Below are 23602 nucleotides of genomic sequence, written 5' to 3'. Positions count from 1 at the left end.
GTGGGCAGGGGGTCTTTAGTACACTTCAATAACTCACTCTATCAGTGGACATCTGAGTTGTTTCCACTGGCTTCTTCTGATACACTTTTTGTAATATTTGAATTTTGCATTATATGTTACTTTTGTGGTCAGGGGAAAAGGAATGAAAACTAGGGGTTTGGGGCAGAAACAAAAAAGATGTTTCCTTAACTTATAAAGAGCCCTTGCAACTCATTAAGAAAAAATAACTTGGGCCAGGCGCAGTGGCTCACACCTGTAATCCCAGAACTTTGGGAGGACAAGGTGGGTGGAACACGAGGTCAGGAGTTCAAGACCAGCCTGGCCAATATGGTGAAACCCTGTCTCTACTAAAAATACAAAAATTAGCTGGGCGTGGTGGCACGCGTCTGTACTCCCAGCTACTTGGGAGGCTGAGGCAGGAGAACTGCTTGAACCTGGGAAGCAGAAGTTGCAGTGAGCAGAGATCGCACCACTGCACTCCAGCCTGGGTGACAGAGCAAGACTCTGTCTCAAAAAAAAAAAAAAAAAAAAGAAAAGAAAAGAACTCGAAAGATGGTTATAGCAAGTATTTATTGAGCATTTGCTGTATTCTAGGAACACGGTATTTTACATATACTAATGTATTTAATCTTCACACCTATCCTATGAGGTAGGTACATTATTATCCCCATTTTACAGATGAGGAAACTGAGACACAGAATGGTTAAGTAACTTGCCCAAAGTCACAAGCTTGTAAGTGGTAGAACTGGGATTTGAACCCTACACTGTTAACCACTACTACCCTGTCTTCCAAGAAAAACAGGACAAGGACATGAACAGATGAAGAAATGCAAATGCCTTTTAAACTCACTCAACATATTGTATTTCAGCGATTCTAAGATATGCATTTTTACGTTTAAACATCTCTGAAATCAGGATGTATCTTAGAATCAGTGACATCTCGGATTCAATGAAATATAGTAAGAGAAATGCAAATTAAAACCACCTATCAGATTGGCAAAGAACAAAACATTTGATCACACGCTGTGTTGGCAAGGGTGTGAGGAAACAGGGACTCTGAAAACTGTGAACTAAATGGGCACGGCCTCTGTGGAAGACAATTTGGTATGCACTATCAAAATGCACACTCAGCCAGGTGTGGTGGTGTAAACCTGTAATCCCAGCACTTTGGGAGGCTGAGGTGGGAGGACTACTTGAGCACAGGAGTTTCAAACCAGCCTGGGCAACAAAGCAAGAACCTCGCCTCTACAAATAATAATAATAAAAAAATTAGCTGAGCATGGTGGCATGCACCTGTAGTCCCAACTACCTGGGATGGGGGGCTGAGGGAGGATGATAGCTTAACCCAGGAGGCAGAGGCTGCAGTGAGCTGGGATTGAACCATTGCACTCTAGCCTGGGCAATAGAGCAAGACCTCGTCTCAAAAAAAAAAAAAAAAAAAAAGAAAAAGAAAAAAAAAAAGGTCCATTCCATTGTGAAGTTGGAACACTAAGCAGCTGTAAAAAATAAGAATGATTTTGTGAACATTGATGATAACACTGTCTCCAAAATATATTAAGTGAAAAAAGGCAAGGGGCAGAACTGTGTGCAAAATCTCCTACATATTGTGTGACAAGGAATGGGGCTGACAAATCCCTTTTTGCCTACATAAGGAACTGCAAGTGTCTTGTCAAAGTGACGGCCTCTAAGGAGGGGAACTAAGTACTTGAGGGAACATGACTGGGAGCAGTTTACTCTTCATTCTAGACCAGGGAGGGGTTGGTAACTTTTCTCTGGAAAGGGCCACAGAGTAAATATTTTAGGCTGTGGGGACCATTTGGTCTCTGATGCAACTATGAACTCTGCTGCTGCACTGCAAAAACAGCCTTGGACAATATGTAAATGAGGGGCACAGCTGTGTGCCAATTCAGCTTTACAAACTAGAATTTGAATTTCCTGTGTTAGGAAATGTTGTTCCTCCTCCCCCAGCCATTTAAAAACCACTCGTGGCTGGCACGGTGGCTCACACCTGTAATTCCAGTGCTCTCGGAGGCTGAGGTGGGAGGATCACTTGAGACCAGGAGTTTGAGACAACCCTGGGCAACATAGCAAGACCCCTTCTCTACAAAAAAAAATTAGCTGGGTGTGGTGGTGTGCATCTGTAGTCTTAGCTACTGGGTAGGCTGAGGTGGGAGGATCACTTGAGCCCAGGAGTTTGAGGTTACAATGAGCTGTGATTGTGCCACTGCATTCCAGCCTAGGCAACACAGCAAGGCCCTGTCTCTAAAAAAATAAGCAACCCACAAAAGCTTCTGAGCTATAGAAAAGCAGGTGGGCTGGATTTGGCCCACTGGCCAGGGCCCGCTAATCCCTGCTCTAGCCCCTTTTATGTTATTTGACATGAGCCACTGTACCTGACATGATTCTTATTCTTTATCTATGCAAGCATTGCCTATTGCAAAAAATATATATATGTAGAAAAGGGTAGCCTGAAAATTATTTTTTGTTTATCAAAAGGGGGTTGGCTGGGTTCGGTGGTTCATGCCTGTAATCCCAGCACTTTGGAAGGCCAAGGTGGGCAGATTGCTTGAGCTCAGGAGTTTGAGACCAGCCTGGGCAACATGGTGAAACCCTGTCTACAGAAAATACAAAATGAAGTTAGCTGGGGGTGGTGGCTCGTGTCTGTCATCCCAGCTATTTGAGCAGCTGAAGTGGGAGGATTGCTTGAATCTGGGAGGTTGAGGCGGCAGTGAGTGCGGATCATGACTCTGTACTCCAGCCTGGGTGACAGAGCGAGACCCTGTCTCAAGGGAAAAAAAGGGGGGGGTGATGGAGTTGAAGTCAGGGGCAAGTGCCCTGAGGTGTGTCCTCAGGCCTCCTCTAAAGAACAGTGAGCACAGGGGGGCATGCAAGTTCACTACAGCTCCCCTGGTGCAGCTGGAAACCCATCTGTTTGCCCTGCATGCCACCTACCCTGTGCCACCACCAGATAGCAGCACATGCCCACCTAAAACCAACCCATCCTGCACCAGCTAGGAGGGAGGCTGCAGGCAGTGGGCCCCATGCACCCGTTTCGTTTTGCCCACAGTACGTTTTAAACATGGAGCCAGCATTTTTAAAGTTTAGATTTCCGCCTCCTGTTTAAGCAGCTGCTGTGAGTAGCAGCTGCCCTTTGGGGCCTTATGTCTTCAGGTCATCCCAGTCCCCAGCGTCAGCTGCCCGTTCTCAGGCATGCTGCAGTGGCCCCATCGTGGCCACATTCCCCACCTGCCTCCTTCTCACCTCCCTCTCCACAATGGGAGTGTTAAAGCACATGGGCTTTGGGTCAGACCTTGGCTCAAATCCTGATTCTGCCACCTGCCAGCTGTGTGACCTTGGGCATGTTACAGGACCTTTGTGCCTCAGTTTCCCCATCTGCAGACTGTGCAAAGAGTACTCACTTCTCAGAGCTGCAGGGACTGCTTGACGGGACCCATGCGAGAGCTCTCTGCAGTCTGACACAAGGTTAGGTGCTCAGTAATATTAAGTAGCATTTTTCCCTGTCTGGCCCTCATAGGCACTTATTTGCAAGTCCCTGATCTCACAAGTGGTCCCAACACTCTCAGACCCAATGCACACCTTCGGTTCTGGTTTTGAGATGGATTTTTTCCCCAGCCCCCAGGATTCAGAAGTGAAATGGTCTGAGTCTGAAGCCTGCTCTACTCTTACTAACTGTGGGACCTTGTGGGGAGTCACTTAACCTCTCTGGATTCAGGCTAAGGGTTTTTGCTGGCTCCAGGGGAACTGACACAGATTGGTAGGGCCTGGAAACCAACACCACAGTTGTGAGCCTTGGCCTCTGAATTTAGCTGCCTGTCCCATCCACTACAGACTTCTTTTTGTGGTAATGCCTTAATTTTGATCTAGGAACCTCCCTCTCTCCTGTGGCTTAGGAAGAGGTCACCGCAATCCTGCAGATCCAGGTGGACATTTGTCAGCCCCGGGACTTCCACTGCAGCTACTGGAAATGCACTTTCCACTGAGATTGCTGAGCTAGTCCGGTAAGTCTCAACTCAGAAAATCAGAGCTTACGGAGACCACGTTTTGATGAATCATGTGAGCTCCTGGGTCCTGCCAAACCTTAAGTCAGAACACCTGTGGACTTTAGCGTTTTGTGAGCTGATATTTTAGCTGTTAACTTCTGCTTTAGTTTTCTGTCATTTATGAGTTGTTGAATTCTAATACCCTTGCCTGTATGGTCCCCTCAGGCATAGTCACAAATCAAAAGTCTAGTGGTGGGCAAAGGAAAATGGCATTATGGGTCATATTTAAAAAAAAAAAAAAGTCATAGCTGGGAGTGGTGGCTCATGTCTGCAATCCCAGCACTTTGAGAGGCCGAGGTGAGTGGATCACCTGAGGTCAGGAGTTCGAGACTAGGCTGGCCAACATGCTGAAACCCCATCTCTACTAAAAATACACAAAATTAGCCATGCATGATGGCGAGCACCTGTAGTCCCAGCTACTTGGAAGGCTGAGGCAGGAAAATGGCTTGAACCTGGGAGGCGGAGGTTGCAGTGAGCTGAGATTGTGCCACCGAAAATGTCATTATTTGTGATTGCTTTGGAATCCTTTAGGCATCTCCCTGTCCCCAACAGGCTTTCTTTTTTCTGGCTAATATTGTAGAAACTAGCCCAGACTAGACATTGACTATCTCTGTAGTGTTCACTACAGAATCACAGTACCTAGTTCATAGGAATGCCTTATAATTACTTGCACAATGAATAAACTAATTACTAATTTGTCAACAATGTCCTGGCCAGGTGCTGTGGCTCATACCTATACCTATAATCTCAGGACTTTGGAAGGCCAAGGTGGGAGGATCACTTGAGGCTAGGAGTTCGAGACCAATCTGGACAACATAATGATACTCTATTTCTAAAAAAAAAAAAAGCCAAGCCAGGCGTGGTAGTACATGCTAGTCCCAGCCACTTGGGAGGACTGTGTCCAGGAGTTCAAGGTTGCAGTGAGCTATTATCACACCTCTGCACTTTAGCCTGGGTGACAAAGCATGACTGTGTCTCTAAAAAAATAGTAATAAATAAAAATAAATGAAAGGACCAGCAGCTCCCCACTCACCTCCGCCTGTGAGTCTCTGTGTAACAAGTCCATGTGTTCCCAACCTCGTCTTCCATTGCTCCTTAGCTCACTCTAGTCCAGCCACAGTAGCTGCCTCACCAACTCTTAAAGTCCCAAGCTTGTTCTTGCCTCAGGGCCTGTGCCCTTGCTGTCCCATCAAGAGGCCTCTTCCCTCACTTCTTTCCTGGCTGGCTTCATCTCCTCCTCCAGCTCTCAGTTCAGAGGCCCTCCGTGACCGCCCTGCCAAAGCAGTGCCGACCTGCTTTTCCGATGTGGTTCTGTCCTGTTTGATTTTCTTCACAAATCACCACCTGAATTTCCACGTGCATTTATTTGTTTATTGTCTCTTTCCCCAGGAGGTCAGCTCCACCAGGGCAGGCCATTGTTGGTTCTCTGACTGCTATACCTGTGTACAGGACAGAGCCTGGCACACACTGGGTACCAGTGAATATTTGCTGAAGGAAATCACAAATAGGGATCAGCCATCACTACTTTATCATCATGATCAACAAGAAAGACCACTGTCCCCACCCAATCCCCTCCAAAAGACTTTGGAGCAGATGTCAACATTAATTCATTCACTGTCTCGGGTGACAGCTCCCATCCTGAGGCCAGGGTTGGGGGGAGCTGGGAATAGGGTGAGAGTGGGGCCTCATACTCCAGGCTCCTTGATACCCCCCACCCCATCCAGCCAGGAAACACCACGAGGCAGCCAAGGTTAAGTAGATTCTTGCTGCTTTGTTATAAATATATTATGTACATCCAAAACATGACATTAAAATATTACTCCGTGTTACAGAAAAGATATTAAGGCTTTCTATTATTTACATTAAACAAGCAAGCACCTTTAAAAAAAAACAAAACAAAAAAGCCCTACTCTTCCTTCTCGGACATACTTTGGCCAGAGGGGATACCGTGTCCTCTTCCAAATGACCAAGACCCTCTATAGGGGCTGTACCCTGTGAAGACATCCGGTATTGGAAACATCAGCTCTGGCAGGGTGGGGACAGCGGAGAAGTAGGGGTCTAGACTTGGGCAGGAGGTTCCAGCCTCTTCTGGCTGGCTGCCCTCAGACTCCTGCTGAGCTTCGCCATCCCTGGGAGACAGGCTGGGGCTGTCCACCTGCCCAGCCTTCCGGGGTCAGTATGCAGGGCCGTGGCAGAAAAATGCTCCGAGATGCTTAGGTGTGCTGGGGGCTCCCCAGACCACTGGGGCCAGACAAGGAGGGAAAGACAGAGGCAACTCAGTGGCCCCAACGCCAGCCACACGGAAGGGCTGCCCAGCGGGGCAGGGGTGGCAGGCGTGCAGGGAGTGGGTAAACCTCCTCTCTACCAGGGGAGGCTGGCAGGGTGGGGGCTCCCTTTTCTGCAGAGTCAGGCTTGCAGACAGAACAGCTCAGGTGGCTGAGGAGGGGTCAAGGAAAGAAAATAAAAAAAGAAAATGAAAAATCAGTGGCTCAAGTATACTGTGTCATGAGGGGGTCAGGGCTGGGGGTACCCAGGCCCAGCCCAGGATTTGTCCTCTCTATCTGGAGGGGCTAGCTCGAAGAGGCTGGCATTTGGCAGATGGCTTCGATTTGGGGGCTAGGGAAGGTTGGCAGCCAGGTAGCAGGCTCGGAGAGGTTATTTGATCTTCTGGGCCCATTTCATGTCATCTGCCCGAGGCTTCTCGCCCGTCAGGCCCTGGATGAGGTCCTCCAAGCGTCGCCAGAAGCCTATCTTCTCCAGAGGGTAGTTGAGCCAGCCTGCAGTAGAAATGGCACCGGGAGGTTGAATGGGAGAGTAGTCAAGGGGCCATTGGGAGAGAGGTGGCCTTCACTGGGCTGGAGGGGCCCAATGCGGAGTGAGTCCGTACAGGATAGGACACAGGGACTGACCAAGGAACTGGAAGTGGGGGCCTCCAACCAATCGGCCTGGGGGCCACTCAGGCCTCCAACCCCCTTATTCATCTACTTTCTTACTATATACCGCGCACTAACTTGTATTTGAGCACTTACTATGTACCAGGCACTGTAGTGGCCTTATTACTCAGCTCAAATGCTACCTCTGCCAGGAAGCCTTCCCTGATCACTCATTTAAGCAACACCCCAGGTTTCTCGAATTATTCTTTATTTATTTCTATTTTTAATACAGATGGGGGTCTTGTCATGGGGTCTTGTCTTACACAGGCTGGTCTAGAACTCCTGGGCTCAATCTTCTCACCTTGGCTTCCTAAAATGCTGGGATTACAGGCGTGAGCTACCATGACAGGCCACGCTCTTTCATTTCTTTATAGCCTGTATGATAACCTGTAATCATCTTCGTTAATTCTCTATTTTCCTGTTCTGAGTTTGTTTACCTCCCAATCCCCAACTAGAATATCAGCCCCAAAATGCAAAACACCATGTTCTTCCACTGCTGATCTCAGTACCTAAATACAGCCAGGCACACAGGAGGTGCTCAATAAATACTGCTCACAATCTGACAGCCTTCCAGCTCACCATGAGGTCGACACTAATATCAGTCCCATTTTCCACACGAGCACACTGAGGCTTAGAGAAGTTTCCCGGTTAGCAGGTGGCCAAACCAGGATTAGAACCCAGGCCTGCTTAAGTAGCTAACCCATCTCCTAAATAGCCTAAATTCTAACCCCTCCACCTGCGCTCCAAGGAGCACAAATTGAGGACATGAAAAAGAATATTTTTTTGTGGTTCTCAGTTCTGTTTCCAGAAAGACTTAAAGAAAAAAAAAAGTAGCTGTAACTTATCAAGTACCTACTATACGCCAAACACTGCACTTGCCACTCCCCCTGAGAAGGTGATATATGAAGGAGGGGGCTTCAGCCATATTTTGTGGAGGAGAAGAGTGGCCCCCAGGGAGGTTCGTGAGTTTCCTAAATACATATATGGAGAAGCTGAGACTTAGGCCTGAGGTGGCCTGACCTGACAGCCCCTGACACACTCAACCTTGAACGAAGCCCAGCTGGCCCCAGAGAGACTGCTCAGTTCACCCTGCCTCTTCCGCACTGGCCGCCAACCGAGCCTGGCATGTGGGTCTCCTTTCCATCCCTCCTTGCACCTGGTGCACTCCTGCCTCTGGCCTGCGTGCTTCCTGCTTCCTTTGCTCTCATCTGTGACCATCTATCTGCAGGCCTTCCCGTGCTTCTCTCTTCCCTCTTCCATTGCTCTGCCCCCAGCTCCCTCCACGCCAGGCACGAGCCTCTTTGCCATGCTGGAAACATCCCAAGCAAGCACAGGCCAGCCTCACGGCCTTTGAACCTACTGTTCCTGCTGCCTGGAGTGTCGCTCCCACAGAGGTCTTTCTCCCTCAGCTCCTTGGGTCTTTGTCCAAGTGTCACCTCCCTGACCATCCCATTTAAAAGGCAAAATCCCCCACTTCCTTCTCCCACCCCCTGCTTTATCTTCCTCCATAGCAGATAGCAAGTTAGCACCATCAGCTACACTACATATTTTATTCATTTGGTCCCTCTCCCTCACTAGACGGTGAGTGCCACGAGGGCAAGGATCGGGGGGAGGGGTGTGTGTGTGTGTGTCAGACCCACTCTTGTTGCCCAGGCTGGAGTGCAGTTGTGCGATCTCAGCTCACTGCAACCTCTGCCTCCCCAGTGCAAGCAATTCTCCTGCCTCAGCCTTCCGAGTAGCTGGGACTATGGGCAGCCGCCACCACGCCTGGCTAATTTTTTGTGTGTTTTTAGTAGAGATGGGGTTCACTGTGTTGGCCAGGCTGTTCTCCAACTCCTGACCTCAAGTGATCCACCCGCTTTGGCCTCCCAAAGTGCTGGGATTACAGGCGTGAGCCCCCGTGCCTGGCTGATTCCTGCCGTTTTGTTTGCTGCAGGAGCCTAAGCCCAGAGCACCGTGGTATGTGGTAGGTGCTCAATAAATACAGGATGATGGGTGACTGGAACCACAATGCCATGAAGTTGGGGGACAGAGTTTTGTCTGTCTTATTTACTGTGTCCTCAGCACCTAGAAGAGTGCCTGGCACACAGTAGGTGCTCAATAAATGCACGTTCTGAGAGACTGTTCCAGAGGGCAAGGACTGTGTGACCTCCCGCTGTGATCTCTGCCCTCCTGACCTCGAAGATGGTGTGGTAGCTGGGGTGGGGAAAGCCCATTCCACGCTGCCGCTGGCCGCACCTGTGGTGATGCAGAAGTAGGTCTCGTGGGGCGAGACATGGTGGATGCGATGGTGTTTACGTGGCAGGATGACATGCCAGTCCTGCAGGAGGGTGACCCAGCGCGGCAGCCCAAAGTACGTGTGCGACCACTTGTGGATCTGGTTGGTGAAGGTGCCGAAGATGATCAGGCAGAAGACGAAGCACTCCCAGGGGTAGCACAGCTGCTCCAGGGCTTCTGCAGGTGGGGGAGAGGGAGGGCCGGCACAGCTGTCACTTGGACAGGGAACCCACCCCTACCGGCCCTCACCACCTGCCCCTGGCGGCTCGTGCGCTGTGCAAGCACACAGGATTCTTTCCCACCTCCGGCAGGGCTGCAGGCAAGCTCAGGTGCTGCCCTGGGCTTCGGGCTTTCCTCCTGCTCAGGAAGCAGGCGTAATGGCAAGAGGATAATGGCTAGGAATGGGGACAGGAGTGAGCTGGAGCTGGGTTATGATCCCTGCCGACATTTCTTGGCAGTATGAGCTAGAGTCAGTGGCTGCCTCTTACAGGCTTAATTTCCCCGTCAGGAAAATGGGAATAATGCCTTCACCCAGGTTCCTTAGGAGCAGAGCCTGAAACAGGTTCCTGTGTCTGTGATTTATCAAGGGAGGGAAGCGAGACCGGGCAGGGTAAGAGCAGAGCAAAGCTGAGGTGGGTGGCGCCCTGCCTCAGGCCGTTCCTGCAAGGAGCTCTGAGGTGTTAATGGCTCTTTAGAATTAGACCCACTCAGAGGCAAAGGGACTGGCCTCAGAGGCCGTTCAGTCACTGGCTCCAGGCTTATCCCAGGGGGAGAGGCAGGACCTCCGCTCCATTTCTGGAGAAGCTGGGAGCTGTCAGCAGCCACCACTCACAGGAGCAGAGGATCGGTGAAGGGGATGGGTAGGGTGCCTCAGCACCCACGGCGTACACATCCTCAGCAACTCTACCCACGGGAGGCTGCCCGAAGAACCAGTGGGTGTAGAGGTGCTGGAACAGGACCGGGCCCCACCTTACCTCCACCTGACAGATAAGGCGACTGAGACTCAGAGTGGTGAAATCACTTGCTTTGGGACAAGTCCCTCTAAAAATAGGTAGGCCCTATTTTCACAGCCTAGATGTTTTCTACTAAGCCATGGTAGCAAAACCAGAAGCCCTGCCAGGCAGGTAACACAAACGAACAAGGTGGGTCAGGTACAGGGCAGCAAGCGGTGGGGATGGTGGTAAACTGGAAAGATGCGTCCTGTCAAAGGCGGTGGCTGCAGTTCAGCTCCCACCCACTGAGGCCAGGTGGGAACACGGACCCAGGGGGGCCAGAGCAGATTGTGCAAGAGAAGCTGGAAACCCCGATCTTTATGTCAGGTTTCCTGATTTTACATGAAGACAATGAATGAAAAATCTTTTAAAACACCATAAGGAGCCAAACACACAAGTCCCAGGAAGCTCCTGGGGTGGGCCTCTGCCCCCACGGCCCCCTCCCGGCCCACCACTAGCTGGGCACCTCACCAGGGCTCTGGGTGCGGAACTTGTAGGCCATGTTTAGCAGCGGCAGCAGCGTCACCAGGCAGTTGTCCCCGTTGGTCTCGATGAAGTCGTGCCGTGTGATAGCTGTGGGATCAATGTGGTGCTCCCGGAAGGGGCGGATGAAAGCCTGGGGTTGGGGGGGACACAGCCCCAGCAGTCACCCCACGTTAGTCAGCTGCTCTCACGGACCCCTAAACACACTCACCCTGGGCTCACCTCCCGCCTTTGCTCCTAAGTTCCCTCCACCCTGGATGCCTGAACATTCCACCCCGCCCACTGCTGGACACAGACCTCATCCAGCCTTTGGGGAGATAAGCGAAATATCCCTGGAGGGACTTTGGGTTGGCACTATCTGCCTCTGGGCCTCAGTCTCCCCACCTGTGCTGTGAGGGGGCTTGGAGACAACATCTGCCCTTCCTCCCTACCCCAAGGCAGCTGAGGCGGCCCCGCTAACTAACAGGTGGGACCCTCTGGACCCCATGCACCTCCTGGGGTAACAGCCTCCCCTCCTTAATCCAAGCGCTTCTGATTGGGCTGACCCCGCCCCCTGGCTGAGAAAGAACATGTGACCAGGCCTGGCCAATCACAGCATCTCATCCCTCTAGCCAGTGACTGGCTGAGGGCCCAGAACGTGACCCAATCTGGGCCAATGGGAGTGAGCCATGAGACTTCGGTCGGCAGAAACGATGGGAAAGGAGAAATGCTGTTTTCCTGGGAGAAGGACTGTTCTCTTGTCCCAGGAGCTGGAAGGATGTGTGTCTGGGCAGTGAGAAGCCACACTGGCCACCTCATGAGGTAAAAGTAGAGACAGAGATGGAAGAATAAGCCTGAAGAATGTGGTCTGTCTGCCCTGCTGGACACAGCTGTACCTTAATTTGGCTCTAACCTTGAAATTTTTAGTTACATGAATCAGTACCCTTGTTTTCCTAAGACAGTTTAGATTTTCTGTCAAAACCAAAAAAGTCTGACTAATACAAAATAAAATGCAGTTGAAAAAGCAAGGAGCAGCAGGGAGACAATGGAAAAGCAAGATGTGGCCCCCAAATTCAGGGGTTCTGGTGAGGCTGGCACAGATCTAAACTCTTGGACCATCCCAAGCCTGATGGTTTTGCTTCCAAAATCCCAATGGACTCCTGTTCTAGTCTTGCAGGATGGGGGTGAGGGACAGGTGCCTTCTTTCAGATAGGGAAACAGTCTTAGAGAGGAAAGGGGACTACCCAAGGCCATACAGCCCAACCTCCTTCTGGAGGACATGGTTGGGTCAACATACGAACCTTCCCCACAACAGGCAGCTCCACGGAGCCCCACGTGTCAGCACCCCAGTGCACCAGGCCAGATAAGAAGTCAGCAATGAGAGCCCCTGCAACTGTGGACAAGACGTGAGTGAGTGAAGGGACATCCCTGTACCTCCCCCAATCACAGTCCCTCATTCATTTACTCATTTGCCTGCTCATTCATTTGTTAGGAGGGGAAAGTGTCCCTTCTCTACTCGGGATGTTATCTTCCCTGAAGATGAAGCCCCAGGCATAACACTCCTGCTTATCACTTGCTGTGCCCCAGGGGAGAGGCCAAGACTCATCTGCTTGGAGAGTCTGAAGAGCATAAACTGGGCATGCTCAGATCAGCCCAATCTTTCCCTATCAGGAGCTGGCTGTGCCCTTCTCTCTGCCCCACATAGGGAAGCCTGCTCTGCACCAGTGTTGCCTGGAACTGGGGCAATGTCCTTCTAGGTTTGGTGTTAGAAAGAAAGTACCTTCCCTGCAGATAGAAGCCTCACTGCTCCACCCCCACCCCCAGCCCTTTTATCAGTAATAAACGTGATCATTTGGTCTCCAGCAGCCTTTTCCTTGTTTCTTTTCTTTTTTTTTTTTTTTGAGACGGAGTTTCGCTCTTGTTACCCAGGCTGGAGTGCAATGACGCGATCTCAGCTCGCCGCAACCTCCGCCTCCTGGGTTCAGGCAATTCTCCTGCCTCAACCTCCTGAGTAGCTGGGATTACAGGCACGCGCCACCATGCCCAGCTAATGTTTTGTATTTTTAGTAGAGACGGGGTTTTACCATGTTGACCAGGATGGTCTCGATCTCTTGACCTCATGATCCACCCGCCTCGGCCTCCCAAAGTGCTGGGATTACAGGCTTGAGCCACTGCGCTTGGCAGGCCTTTTCCTTGTTTCTGTTCTCAATCTGTTCGGAACTAGATTAGGGTTCCCTCCGACACCATGCTCTCACTTGAGGGTTCAGTAGATTTGGACTCAAATTCCAGTTCTGTCACTCACCAGCTGTGACATTGTCACTAGCCATGACACTGCACATGTTATTTAGCCTCTCTGTGCCCAGTTTCATCTTGTAAAATGGGAATGATACAGCCGGGTGTGGTGGCTCATGCTTGTAATCCCAAAACTTTGGGAGGCTGAAGCGGGGGGATTATGTGAAGTCAGGAGTTTGAGACCAGCCTGGCAAACATGGTGAAACCCCATCTCTGCTAAAAAAATACAAGAATTAGCCAGGCATGGTGGCACATGCCTGTAATCCCAGCTACTCATGAGGCTGAGGTGGGAGAATTGCTTGAGCCCGGGAGACGCAGGTTGCAGTGAGCCAAGATTGTGCCACTGTACTTCAGCCTGCCGCACACGGTAAGACTCTGTCTCCAAAAAAAAAAAACAGGAATGACGCTAACATTTATGAGCATTTTCTCAATGCCAGGCACAAGGGCTTTACGGGCTAGACCCTGATGAATTCTCACCATTTCTTATAAGTTGGTAGCATTTTTATTCCCATTTTGTAGAGATGGAGACTGAGGCTCCCACCCCATGCTGCCTCCCATCACTCTCCTCCTTCACTGCAGCCCAGGTCTACTGGCTTATCCCCTTCCCTTGCACACACCTTTATGCAACTCTGGGTCTTTGCATCTGCTGTTCTCTCTGCCTGGAACATTCTTTCTCAAGCTGCAGCACAACTCACTCCCTCACCTCCTTCAGATGTTTACTCAAATGTCCTCCCTGCACACCCGATGGAAAATTGTAATCACCTCATCTCCCAGCACTTCTGATCTCCTATGTATATTGTTCTCCAAGCACTCAGCATCTCTGACTGCTCCTCTGCTGCTTTATTTTCTCCCCTGACAAGGATGTCGGCTCCACCATCGCCAGGGCTTTAGTCTGTTTGTGGCTGTATCCCGGCTCCTGGCACCTGTGCAGAACTCAGTAGAGCACTAAGTGCAGTGCTTGGCACACAGTAGGCTCTCAGGACATATTACTGTTGCAGTCAATCAACTAAGCAACATTCTATGGAGACCTACTGTGTACTAAGCTCTAGGGACAGAAACATGTCAGACACTGAGCTCACGTCTATGGGGGAAGGAACGTTGTGAAACCCAGCAGGGGATGATGGCAGCTGTGAGTGATGACACCTGCAGCCTTGGCTCATGGGGCTTCAGACAAACCCTTTCCCGCCTCTCCCCAGACTCAGTTTGTCTGTGTCAACTCGTCGTCTGAGGTTCTGAGTTCTGCTGGTGCCCTCAGCCCCTTGGTGACAGGTGACCAGGCTCTTGGGCACTGCAGAAAAGCCCCTGGATGCCTCCTGGGTGAGACTTGTGGTCGAAGGGACAAAAGTAAACATGCCAGTCACTGTAGACGGGCAATCCTGATGCCCGAGCCCGGGGTGAGGGGCAGCCGCTTGACACAGACTTTCAGAGGCCCTATGGTGTCCATCACAGATGCCAAACATGGGAGGGGTGGCGGTGGTTGGGGCAGCACACTTTCACGCAAGCACCTGCAAGTTCCTGGTGATGAGGGTGGGAGGACAGGTGGGCACAGGTGGCAGCTATAGCTCCTAGCATGCAGATGCTTAAGGACAGGCTGAAGTGTGTCACTGCATGGTGGCTGGGCTGAGGGAAAGGGTCTGGGCTCAGCAAGGCCCCTGAGCCTGGGCACCCAGTGGCCCTGCTCTGGTCTGGGCAGTCCTGCTCCTTGGTGATGGGGAGGGTGGATCCAGGCTGGGGCAGGGGAGGGGGTGTAGAAGGTGAGGCAGGTGTAAGCCTGAGAAGGGCTTCTGCATTTGCTGTTCCTCTACCCAGCACCCACCCCCACTCCAGATCCCCTGTGCTGGCTCCTCCTCAGCCTTCTCACTCAGAGTAAAGGTCAGCCAACCCTCCTGGCTGAAGCTATCCTCCCAGGCAGTTGCTCTCGCTCACATCTCCCTGCTTTATTATTATTATTGAGATGGAGTTTCACTCTTGTTGCCTAGGCTTAAGGGCAATGGCGCAATCTCAGCTCACTGCAACCTCTGCCTCCTGGGGTCAAGTGATTCTCCTGCCTCAGCCTCCCAAGTAGCTGGGATTACAGGTGCCTGCCACCATACCCGGCTAATTTTTTGTATTTTTAGTAGAGATGGGGTTTCTCCAGGTTGTTCAGGCTGGTCTCGAACTCCTGACCTCAGGTAATCTGCCCATCTCAGCCTCCCAAAGTGCTGGGATTACAGGCGTGAACCACCAAGCCCAGTCCCCCTGCTATATTTCTTTCATAGCATGTGTCATCCCCTGAGATGGACTCATTTGTCATCCCCACCTCTTGGATGAACAAAGAGGCCTGGAGAAGTTGAACCACTGCCTCCCAGTCAAGTGGCAGCTATGGGATGACAAGGGGCCTGTCTACCAGCACCCTTTCAAGCCCTTAATCTGCACTGCAGAAGGTCCATGGCATTATTAGAGCTCCTACTGCATACTTTGGGATGCTGTGTATGCACTGCCTCTGTCTACCAGGAGGGACAAGAGGCCATGTGGCCAAGAACTATGACAGAGCTAGATCGAGTTACCATATTGCTGTGTGACACTGTGCCTAATCTAGGCCTCAGCATCCTTACCTGCTTAACAAGGTCAACCAAGGATCTCAAGGCCCTGTCCCCATAGCTCTGACTAATGACATCTCTAAATGCTGCCTCTGGGCCAGGTGTGGTGGCTCACACCTATAATCCCAGCACTTTGGGAAGCTGAGGTGGGCGGATCACCTGAGGTCAGAAGTTCTAGACCAGCCTGGCCAACATGGTGAAACCCCGTCTCTACTAAAAATACAAACATTAGCCAGGCGTGGTGGCAGGCACCTGTAATCCCAGCTACTCGGGAGGCTGAGGCAGGAGAATGGCTCGAACACGGGAGTCGGAGGTTACAGTGAGCTGAGATTGCATCACTGTACTCCAGCCTGGACAACAAGGGCAAAACTCTGTCTCAAAAATAAATTAATTAATTAAAAAATGCTGCCTTCATGAAAGGAATAGCTACTGGATAGAGGAGAAGCGACTGGATGTCATAGGGGTGGAGCCTTGCAAGGAATTCAGAGTCCATGTTCCTTGTTCCCCGAATTCTGGGCTCCTGGTGAGATGGGGACAACCCCCTTCCCTCCCCTTAAACTTCGGCTCATTTTATGTTATAATTGAATATAACCTACAAACAGTAAAGGTCATAGGCCTTACGCAGCTCACAGCTTTTACACACATAGAGACACCTGTCTGACCACCCCCTAGGTTAAGAAAGAGATTCTAAGGCTGGGCATGGTGGCTCACGCCTGTAATCCAAGCACTTTGGAGGCCAAGGCGGGTGGATCACCTGAGGTTGGGAGTTCAAGACCAGCCTGACCAACATGGTGAAACCTCGTCTCTACTAAAAACACAGAAAAATTAGCCGGGTATGGTGGTGCGTACCTGTAGTCCCAGCTACTCAGGAGGCTGAGGCAGGAGAATCGCTTGAACCTGGGAGGCAAAGGCTGCAGTGAGCAGAGCTCGTGCTACTGCACTCCAGCCTGGGCAACGGATGGAGACTCCATCTCATAAATAAATAAATACACAGACAGTAAATATTTTGGGCTTTGCAGGCCCTGCAGTCTCTATTGCGACTGACTGAGACTCCATCTTAAAAATAAACAGACAGTAAATATTTCGGGGTTGGCAGGCCAGGCAGTCTCCACTGCAACCCTTCGACTCTGCAGCCGTAGTGTGAAGGCAGACATCAACAGCATTCCCAGAATGCTTGTTTGCAAGTATTTTTGGTCCTCAGGCCATAGTGTGCTGACCCCGACAGAAAACATTTCTGGCCCTGCAGCGGGCTCCCCTACGCTCCCTTCCAACCCTGTTCCCTGCAGCCACAGAGCTGCTTCCCATCAGCAGAGACTGATTTTGCCTAGAACTTTATGTAAACGGATTCATATGGTAGGTGCTCTTTGGAGCCTGGCTTCTGTTACTAGCGTAATGCTTCTGGTGTGGGCCATGCAGTCGTGTGGTCAGCAGCGGGTCCTCGTTTTTAGGGCTGATGAGTATCCCACTATCTGGACGTACAACAATGCATTTATCCACCTAGCACAGTTGGACACTGGGGCCGTTTCCAGTTTGGGGCTGCTTTGAATCAAGCTGCAGTGAATACTGGTGTACAAGTCTACATGTAGACTTCCACCCTCATTTCCTTTGGGTTAAGATGTCAACTCTTTTTATAAAAACAAACCTGAAATTTATTGAGCACTTACAACTACCAGGCCTCGTGCCAGTGCCTTAAATGTTTTATTTCCTTTAATCGCTGAATGGCACTAAGGCCTGGCCTAGGCCACGTCTTATCTCCGTAATCATCCTAAACACTTAATCCTCACAGATAATCAGAAAGCTGAGGATAATAGCAACGATACAAGGCCGGGTGCGGTGGCTCAAGCCTGTAATCCCAGCACTTTGGGAGGCCGAGGCGGGTGGATCACGAGGTCAAGAGATCGAGACCATCCTGGTCAACATGGTGAAAACCCGTCTCTACTAAAAATACAAAAATCAGCTGGGCATGGTGGCGCGTGCCTGTAATCCCAGCTACTCAGGAGGCTGAGGCAGGAGGATTGCCTGAACCCGGGAGGCGGAGGTTGCGGTGAGCCGAGATCGCGCCATTGCACTCCAGCCTGGGTAACAAGAGCGAAACTCCGTCTCAAAAAAAAAAAAAAAAAAACAAACAAATAGCAACGATACAGATGAGAAAACAGTACTTGGGCTAACGCTGTGTACCGGGGCTTTGTCAAGTGGTAAAAAGTGCATTGCTGGGAGCATAGCTTCCCATTCCTTAAGTGTGGGTTGTGTACAGTGACCTTCCAAACAGAGCACAGGATGACAGAGGAGGGAGGCCGGGCATGGTGGCTCATACCTGAAATCCCAGCACTTTGGGAGGCTGAGGCGGCCAGGTCACTTGAGGTCTAGAGCTCTAGACCAGCTGGCCTACGTGGTGAAATCCCCTTTCTACTAAAAATACAAAAATGAGCTGGGCCATGGTGACGCAGGCCTGTAATCTCAGCTACTTGGGAGGCTGAGGCAGGAGAACTGCTTGAACCTGGAAGGAGGAGGTAACAGTGAGCCAAGATTGTGCCACTGCAGTCCAGCCTGGGCAACAGGGTGAGACCCCGTCTCAAAAAAAAAGGGGGCCAGGTGCGGTGGCTCACACCTGTAATCCCAGCACTTTGGGAGGCCAAGGTGGGGGGAATCATGAGGTCAAGAGATTGAGACCATCCTGGCCAACATGGTGAAACTCCGTCTCTACTAAAAACACAAAAATTAGCTGGGCATGGTGGTGTGTGCCTGTAGTCCCAGCTATTCGGGAGGCTGAGGCAGCAGAACCCCTTGAACCCGGGAGGTTGAGGTTGCAGTGAGCCGAGATCGTGTCACTGCACTCCAGCCTGGGTGACAGAGCGAGACTCCGTCTCACAAAAAAAAAAACAGAAAAGAAAAAAAAAAAAAAACTAAGGGGAGGAAGGCTGGGCACAGTGGCTCATGCCTATAATCCCAGCACTTTGGGAGGCCAAGGTGGGAGGATTGCTTGAGTCCCAGAGTTCAATACTGACATATCAAAACCCTGTCTGTACATAAAATAAGAAAATTAGCCAGGTGTGGTAGCAGGTGCCTACGTTCCTAGCTGGAGGCTGATGTGGGAGGACTGCTTGAGCCTGGGAGGTTGAGGCTGCAGTGAGTTGTGACCGAGTCACTGCACTCCAGCCTGGGTGACAGAGGAAGACTTCATCTCAAAAGAAAAGGTGGGTCGAGGGGAGCAGAGTAACTTTTTTTGTTTGTTTTATTGTGACAGGGTCTCCCACTGTGGCCCAGACTGGAGTGTGGTGGGGCCATCACAGCTCACTGCAGCCTTGACCTCCCGGGCTCAAGTGATCTTCCCACCTCAGCCTCCCGAATAGCTGGGACTACAGGCATGTGCCACCACACTCTGCTAATTTTTAAAATTGTTTGTAGTGACAAGGATCTCACTACGTTGTGCAGACTGACCAGTGAACTCCTGAGCTCATGACCACCCACAAATCCTGAAGTGCCTCCCAAAGTGCTGGGATTACAGGCTGAGCCACTGCACTGGCCGACAGTACCTTTACCGTGGAGTACTCTGACGGCTGCTACCTTAGCCAGGGGACCAAAGTCATCCCAGTGATAAGTCATGTTGACAGTCTGTACTTCTGCTATGATGTGATGACAATGGCACTTTACTTCTGAACTTTCCTCATAACCCATAAACCCAGTCTAATCTTGAGAAAAACATCAGACAGATACCAACAGAGGGGCGGCCTATAACACATCTGACTAGCACTCCTCAAAACCGCCAAGGTCACTGAAAATAAGGCAAGTCTTGGAAACTCATGGACAAGAGGAGCCTGAAGGGACATGACCACTAAATGCCACGTGGTACCCTGGGTGGGATCCAGGGACAGAAGAAGGACGTTAGGAAAGAACTAAGGCAGTCTGAATAAGCTACGGGCTCCAGCATGAAAGTGTATCCACACTGGCACACACTGTAACAAATGTACCCTATTAAGTAAGATTTCAGATGTGAATAATGAAGGAAGCTGTGTGCCCAGACATATGGGGACTCTCTGTACTATCAGCCCCGTCTTTCTATAAATTGAAAACTTGCTCTAAAAAATAAAGTCTATTTTTCAAAAAGTGTACGATCTCACTTCATGTCCACAGTAACAGGCCCCACCCCATTCCCACCTTCCAGAGGAGGGTAAGGACCGGCCAAGGTCACACGGTGGCAGGGGCAAGGCAGGGCTGCTGGTGAGTAGCCAGAGACTCGATAGAGTCATTCAGGATGATGCAGCCTTAGGGTTAGGGTTAGGGAGCCTTCACACCCAGGAATGGAGGATGGGGACATTTACCTCCCTTCACTACAAGAAGTTAATAAAATAGGCCACTGGGTGAAGAGCCCGGTGGGTTCCATGACGCAGCAAGCCTCCCCCTGACGCTGCTCCAGTGAGTTCTCTGCTGAGCCTCAGTCTTGCCATCTGTCCAATGGCCAGGCCCGGGCACCTGCAGGGTGCCCAGCAGGGAGGGGTGAGTGCTTTGGACAGAAGGCAGGAATTATTTTAGGAGTTGAGGAGCCCTCCCCCTGGTTTTGTGATCCTGGGGCCTCTGCTGGTGGCAGTGACTCCAGGCTGCTGTCTGAGGCTGCTTTAATGGGGGCAGGGGTGGCAGACAGGCACACAGAAGCCTCTTTGTCCCAGCTCTGGGGTGGTAGCAGCTGGCAGCCGGCTCCCCCTGGGGACAGCTTTGGCCTGGTTACCACCCCTCTCTGCAGAACACTGAAACAAGGAGAGGGATGGGAGATGGCTCACTCCAGGCTACTGTGACTCACAGGGGACCTTGAAGCAGACTCTGGGCACCTGGGGGCTTCCACTTCCCCAGAGGTCACCCAGCTGGGACTTCCTCACCCCTCCCTGCCCACCTCAAAGGCCTCGCATGGAGATGGAAAGCGTGGCTGAGGGCGCAAGTGAATGCCCTGAGGGCAAGCCCATGGGCTGTGGTCCTGGGTCCCAGTCCTGTCTTCACCGCCTTTCAGCTCAGTCAGATCCAGATTCCATCTCCACCCACAGGGCGGGCCACCACCCGATGCCTCCTGACTTCTCTGACCCCCTCTCCGACCTGTGGACTCACTGTGCCCTCTGCCCAGAACACCCTCTCCCAAAGTCCACGGAGGACTCTGACTGCTCTTTAAGGGATGACTCACAACACAAACACTCTTCCTTCCCTCCTCCACGTGGAACCAAAGCTCAGGGTTCCCATGGCCTTCACTTGTTCACCCACTCATTCATAAAAATGAGGTGCTTGTCAAGGTGGCTGATGACCTCCACATGGCTAAATTCAAAGGTTCCTTTACTGCCCACCTTGCTGGTCCACTCGGTGGCTGTTCCCAGTTGACCCCCAAGACTCCTGGAAACACATTCTCCTCTTGGGCCCTGCAAGCCCTCCCTGGTCTCCCTGGCAGTGCCATCCCAGCCTCCATTGCTGGCTCTTCCTCCTCCCCAGCCTGGAAACCCTGGGGACTCAGCCCCTGGGGGTGCTCAGCTAGCCTAGATGAAGAGGTCTACCTCGACACAGGTGACCCCAGATTTCTTTTTTTATTCTTTTTGGAGACGGAGATTCCCTTGTCGCCCAGGCTGGAGTGTAATGGTGCAATCCTGGCTCACCGCAACCTCTGCCTCCCAGGTTCAAGCGATTCTCCTGCCTCAGCCTCCTGAGTAGCTGGGATTATAGGCATGTGCCACCATGCCTGGCTAATTTTGTATTTTTAGTAGAGATGGGTTTCTCCATGTTGGTTAGGCTGGTCTCGAACTCCGGACCTCAGGTGATCCACCCACCTCAGCCACCCAAAGTGCTGGGATTACAGGGGTGAGCCACTGAGTCTGGCCTCTTTTTTTTTTTTTTTTTTTTTCCCCCAAATGGAGTCTTGCTCCGTCTCCCAGGCTGGAGTACAGTGGCACGATCTTGGCTCACTGCAACCTCCACCTCCCGGATTCAAGTGACTCCCCTGCCTTAGCCTCCCAGGTAGCTGGAATTATAGGTGCCCACCACTGTGCCCAGCTAATTTTTGTATTTTTAGCGGAGACAGGGTTTTACCGTTCCAAAGTGCTGGATGACAGGTGTGAACCACTACAACAGGTTGGACCCCCAGATTGCCATTTCCAGCCACCTCTCCCTGCCTCCAGACCTGGATTTCAAGTTTGCTGCGCGACACCTCTCCTTAGCTCACCAGTGGCCATCTCGAGCATCTCCCTCAGGCCTGCCCTGCCAGCCTCTCTCCATCTCTGTGAATCACAGCTTCATCCCTTCCATCTCTCAAGAGAGAAACCTTGGAGTCAAGCTAGCTCTTCCCTTTCTCGCCCCCACAGCCAACCTGGAAGCACATCCTGGCAGCTCACCTTTCACAGCTCATCCAGAACTTGACAACTCATCACCATCTCCCCTGTTCCACCCAGGTCTGGGCCGCCCTCGGGTCTGGGCTGCCATCTTCACGTGGCTGGACCATGGCAGGTGCCTCCTCCCTGGCTGTCCCCACCACCAGCCATCTTCCCCTCTGTATCCAATGATGTCAGCTCCCTGTGGGAAACTCACCAATGGCTTTTCATGACCCCACATCCAGACCAAAGCCTCAAGGCCCCACAACATCTGCTTCCAATGCCTCTCTGGGCTGCCACAATTTTCCTTTGATCAGTTTCCTCCAGCCACAGTGGCCTTGCTCTATTCCCCAAGCACACGAGGCACGTGCCAACCTCGGGGCCTTTGTGTTTGCCCTTCCCTGTGCCTAGGATGCCCCTCCTCCAGATCTCTGCACAGCCCCTCCCTCACCTCCTTCAGGTCTCTTTTCAGAGAGGCCTTCCCTGCCTATTCCGTTAGCTCGATTTTGCGTGCCAGTGTTGCATCACGTGTCTCTGTGTTTATTAACTCAACACCTTTTCACGCTTCAGCCTTCCTTGATTCCTGGGGCCTGCCTGGGACAACGGAACCTCTGGGGAGATAGTGAGGGGCAGGGGGCAGGCTCTGCAGGCTGGCACGGTGCCCTGACTGTCTACATGTTAACACACAAATCAGGCGGCTATTTAAATCGATTAGGGACTGTGCAAACACCACTATCAGGGGATTGTCTGCTCTTATCAGCCCAGAGGGAAAGGTGTGGAATGGGGAAGCTGGCGCTGTGCAGCCTTGAAAGCCAGAGATTTCCTGGGCTGTGGCTGGAAGCTCAGGTCCCAACCAGGGAAGAAAGACAGTGACCTGCCTGGGACATCCCCCCTCCCAGCCTGCATGGCACATACCTGGTCTCTGACCCAGCCCATCCATTGCCCCAGCTGGGCCTGCTGCTGCGAACGGCCTGGCCTCCCACTGTTAACTGGAGGCTATACAGACCCTGAGGGTGGCATTAGAGAGCCAGGAAGGTCCGGATTTGCCATCTCTGACTCTGCTGCTGCCTGGGGGAGGACCAATATGTGACTTACTTGGCCTCTCAGATGGTGATGGGAACCTCCTCACTAGGGTGGCACAGAGTGAAAAGTGTAGGTGCTCACAAAACACCCATCCCTAAGCCGACCAGCGAGGCTGAGGTGCAAGCTTGATCAGTGGTCTGGCAGGTAATGTCCCCTCTCCACCTCTGCTAAGTCACTGGTTTTCTCAGCACCTCGGCACACCTGCATTTTGTCCTCACAACAGCCTTAGGAGGTGGGTACTGCCAGTAGCCTTATTTTACACCGTGGAAAATGAGGCTCAGAGGTGCAATGACAATTGCCCAAGGCCACACAGCCAGGAGGTGGTGGAGCTGGGACATGAACCCAGGTCTGCAGAGGCCTTGCTCGTAACCACCCCCAGATGAGGCTCCAAGGCTCAAGCTGTCTATATTCCTGCCCTTGAATGCGGGGCTTGAGGCAGAGAGGCCGGTGGTACAGGTCCCTCCCATCCCTGGGGGCAGGGGACAGGCTGGCTCCTGCAGGCCAGGCTTCTCAGCAACGGACAGGTTAATCTCTATCCCCTCCAGCTGGTACGGCTCCTGCCCCCAGCATATGCCAACCCCACCAGAC

The 23602-nt window shown here is 51.7% G+C and overlaps 1 protein-coding gene across 1 annotated transcript in view; it reads right to left on the bottom strand.

The window, feature by feature from the left end:
- Window positions 1–5417: 5417 nt before the first annotated feature.
- Window positions 5418–23602, bottom strand: part of LOC116535182 (transmembrane protein 189) — a 29497-nt gene continuing 11312 nt past the window's right edge. The window contains exons 3-6 of the mRNA XM_032256015.1: window positions 12027–12118; window positions 10735–10879; window positions 9233–9448; window positions 5418–6838 (exon numbers count right to left, since the gene is read on the bottom strand). Of these exons, the coding sequence (XP_032111906.1) occupies window positions 6717–6838; window positions 9233–9448; window positions 10735–10879; window positions 12027–12118 (575 nt within the window). The 3' untranslated portion in view covers window positions 5418–6716. The remainder of the gene's footprint in view (window positions 6839–9232; window positions 9449–10734; window positions 10880–12026; window positions 12119–23602) is intronic.

Source organism: Sapajus apella, unplaced genomic scaffold, assembly GCF_009761245.1.
Source record: "Sapajus apella isolate SASKATOON/1434 unplaced genomic scaffold, GSC_monkey_1.0 scaffold92, whole genome shotgun sequence".
In the NCBI taxonomy this organism is placed as follows: domain Eukaryota; kingdom Metazoa; phylum Chordata; class Mammalia; order Primates; family Cebidae; genus Sapajus; species Sapajus apella.
The sequence above is the reverse complement of the archived record's forward strand: the minus strand, read 5'-3'. Positions and strand labels throughout refer to the sequence as shown.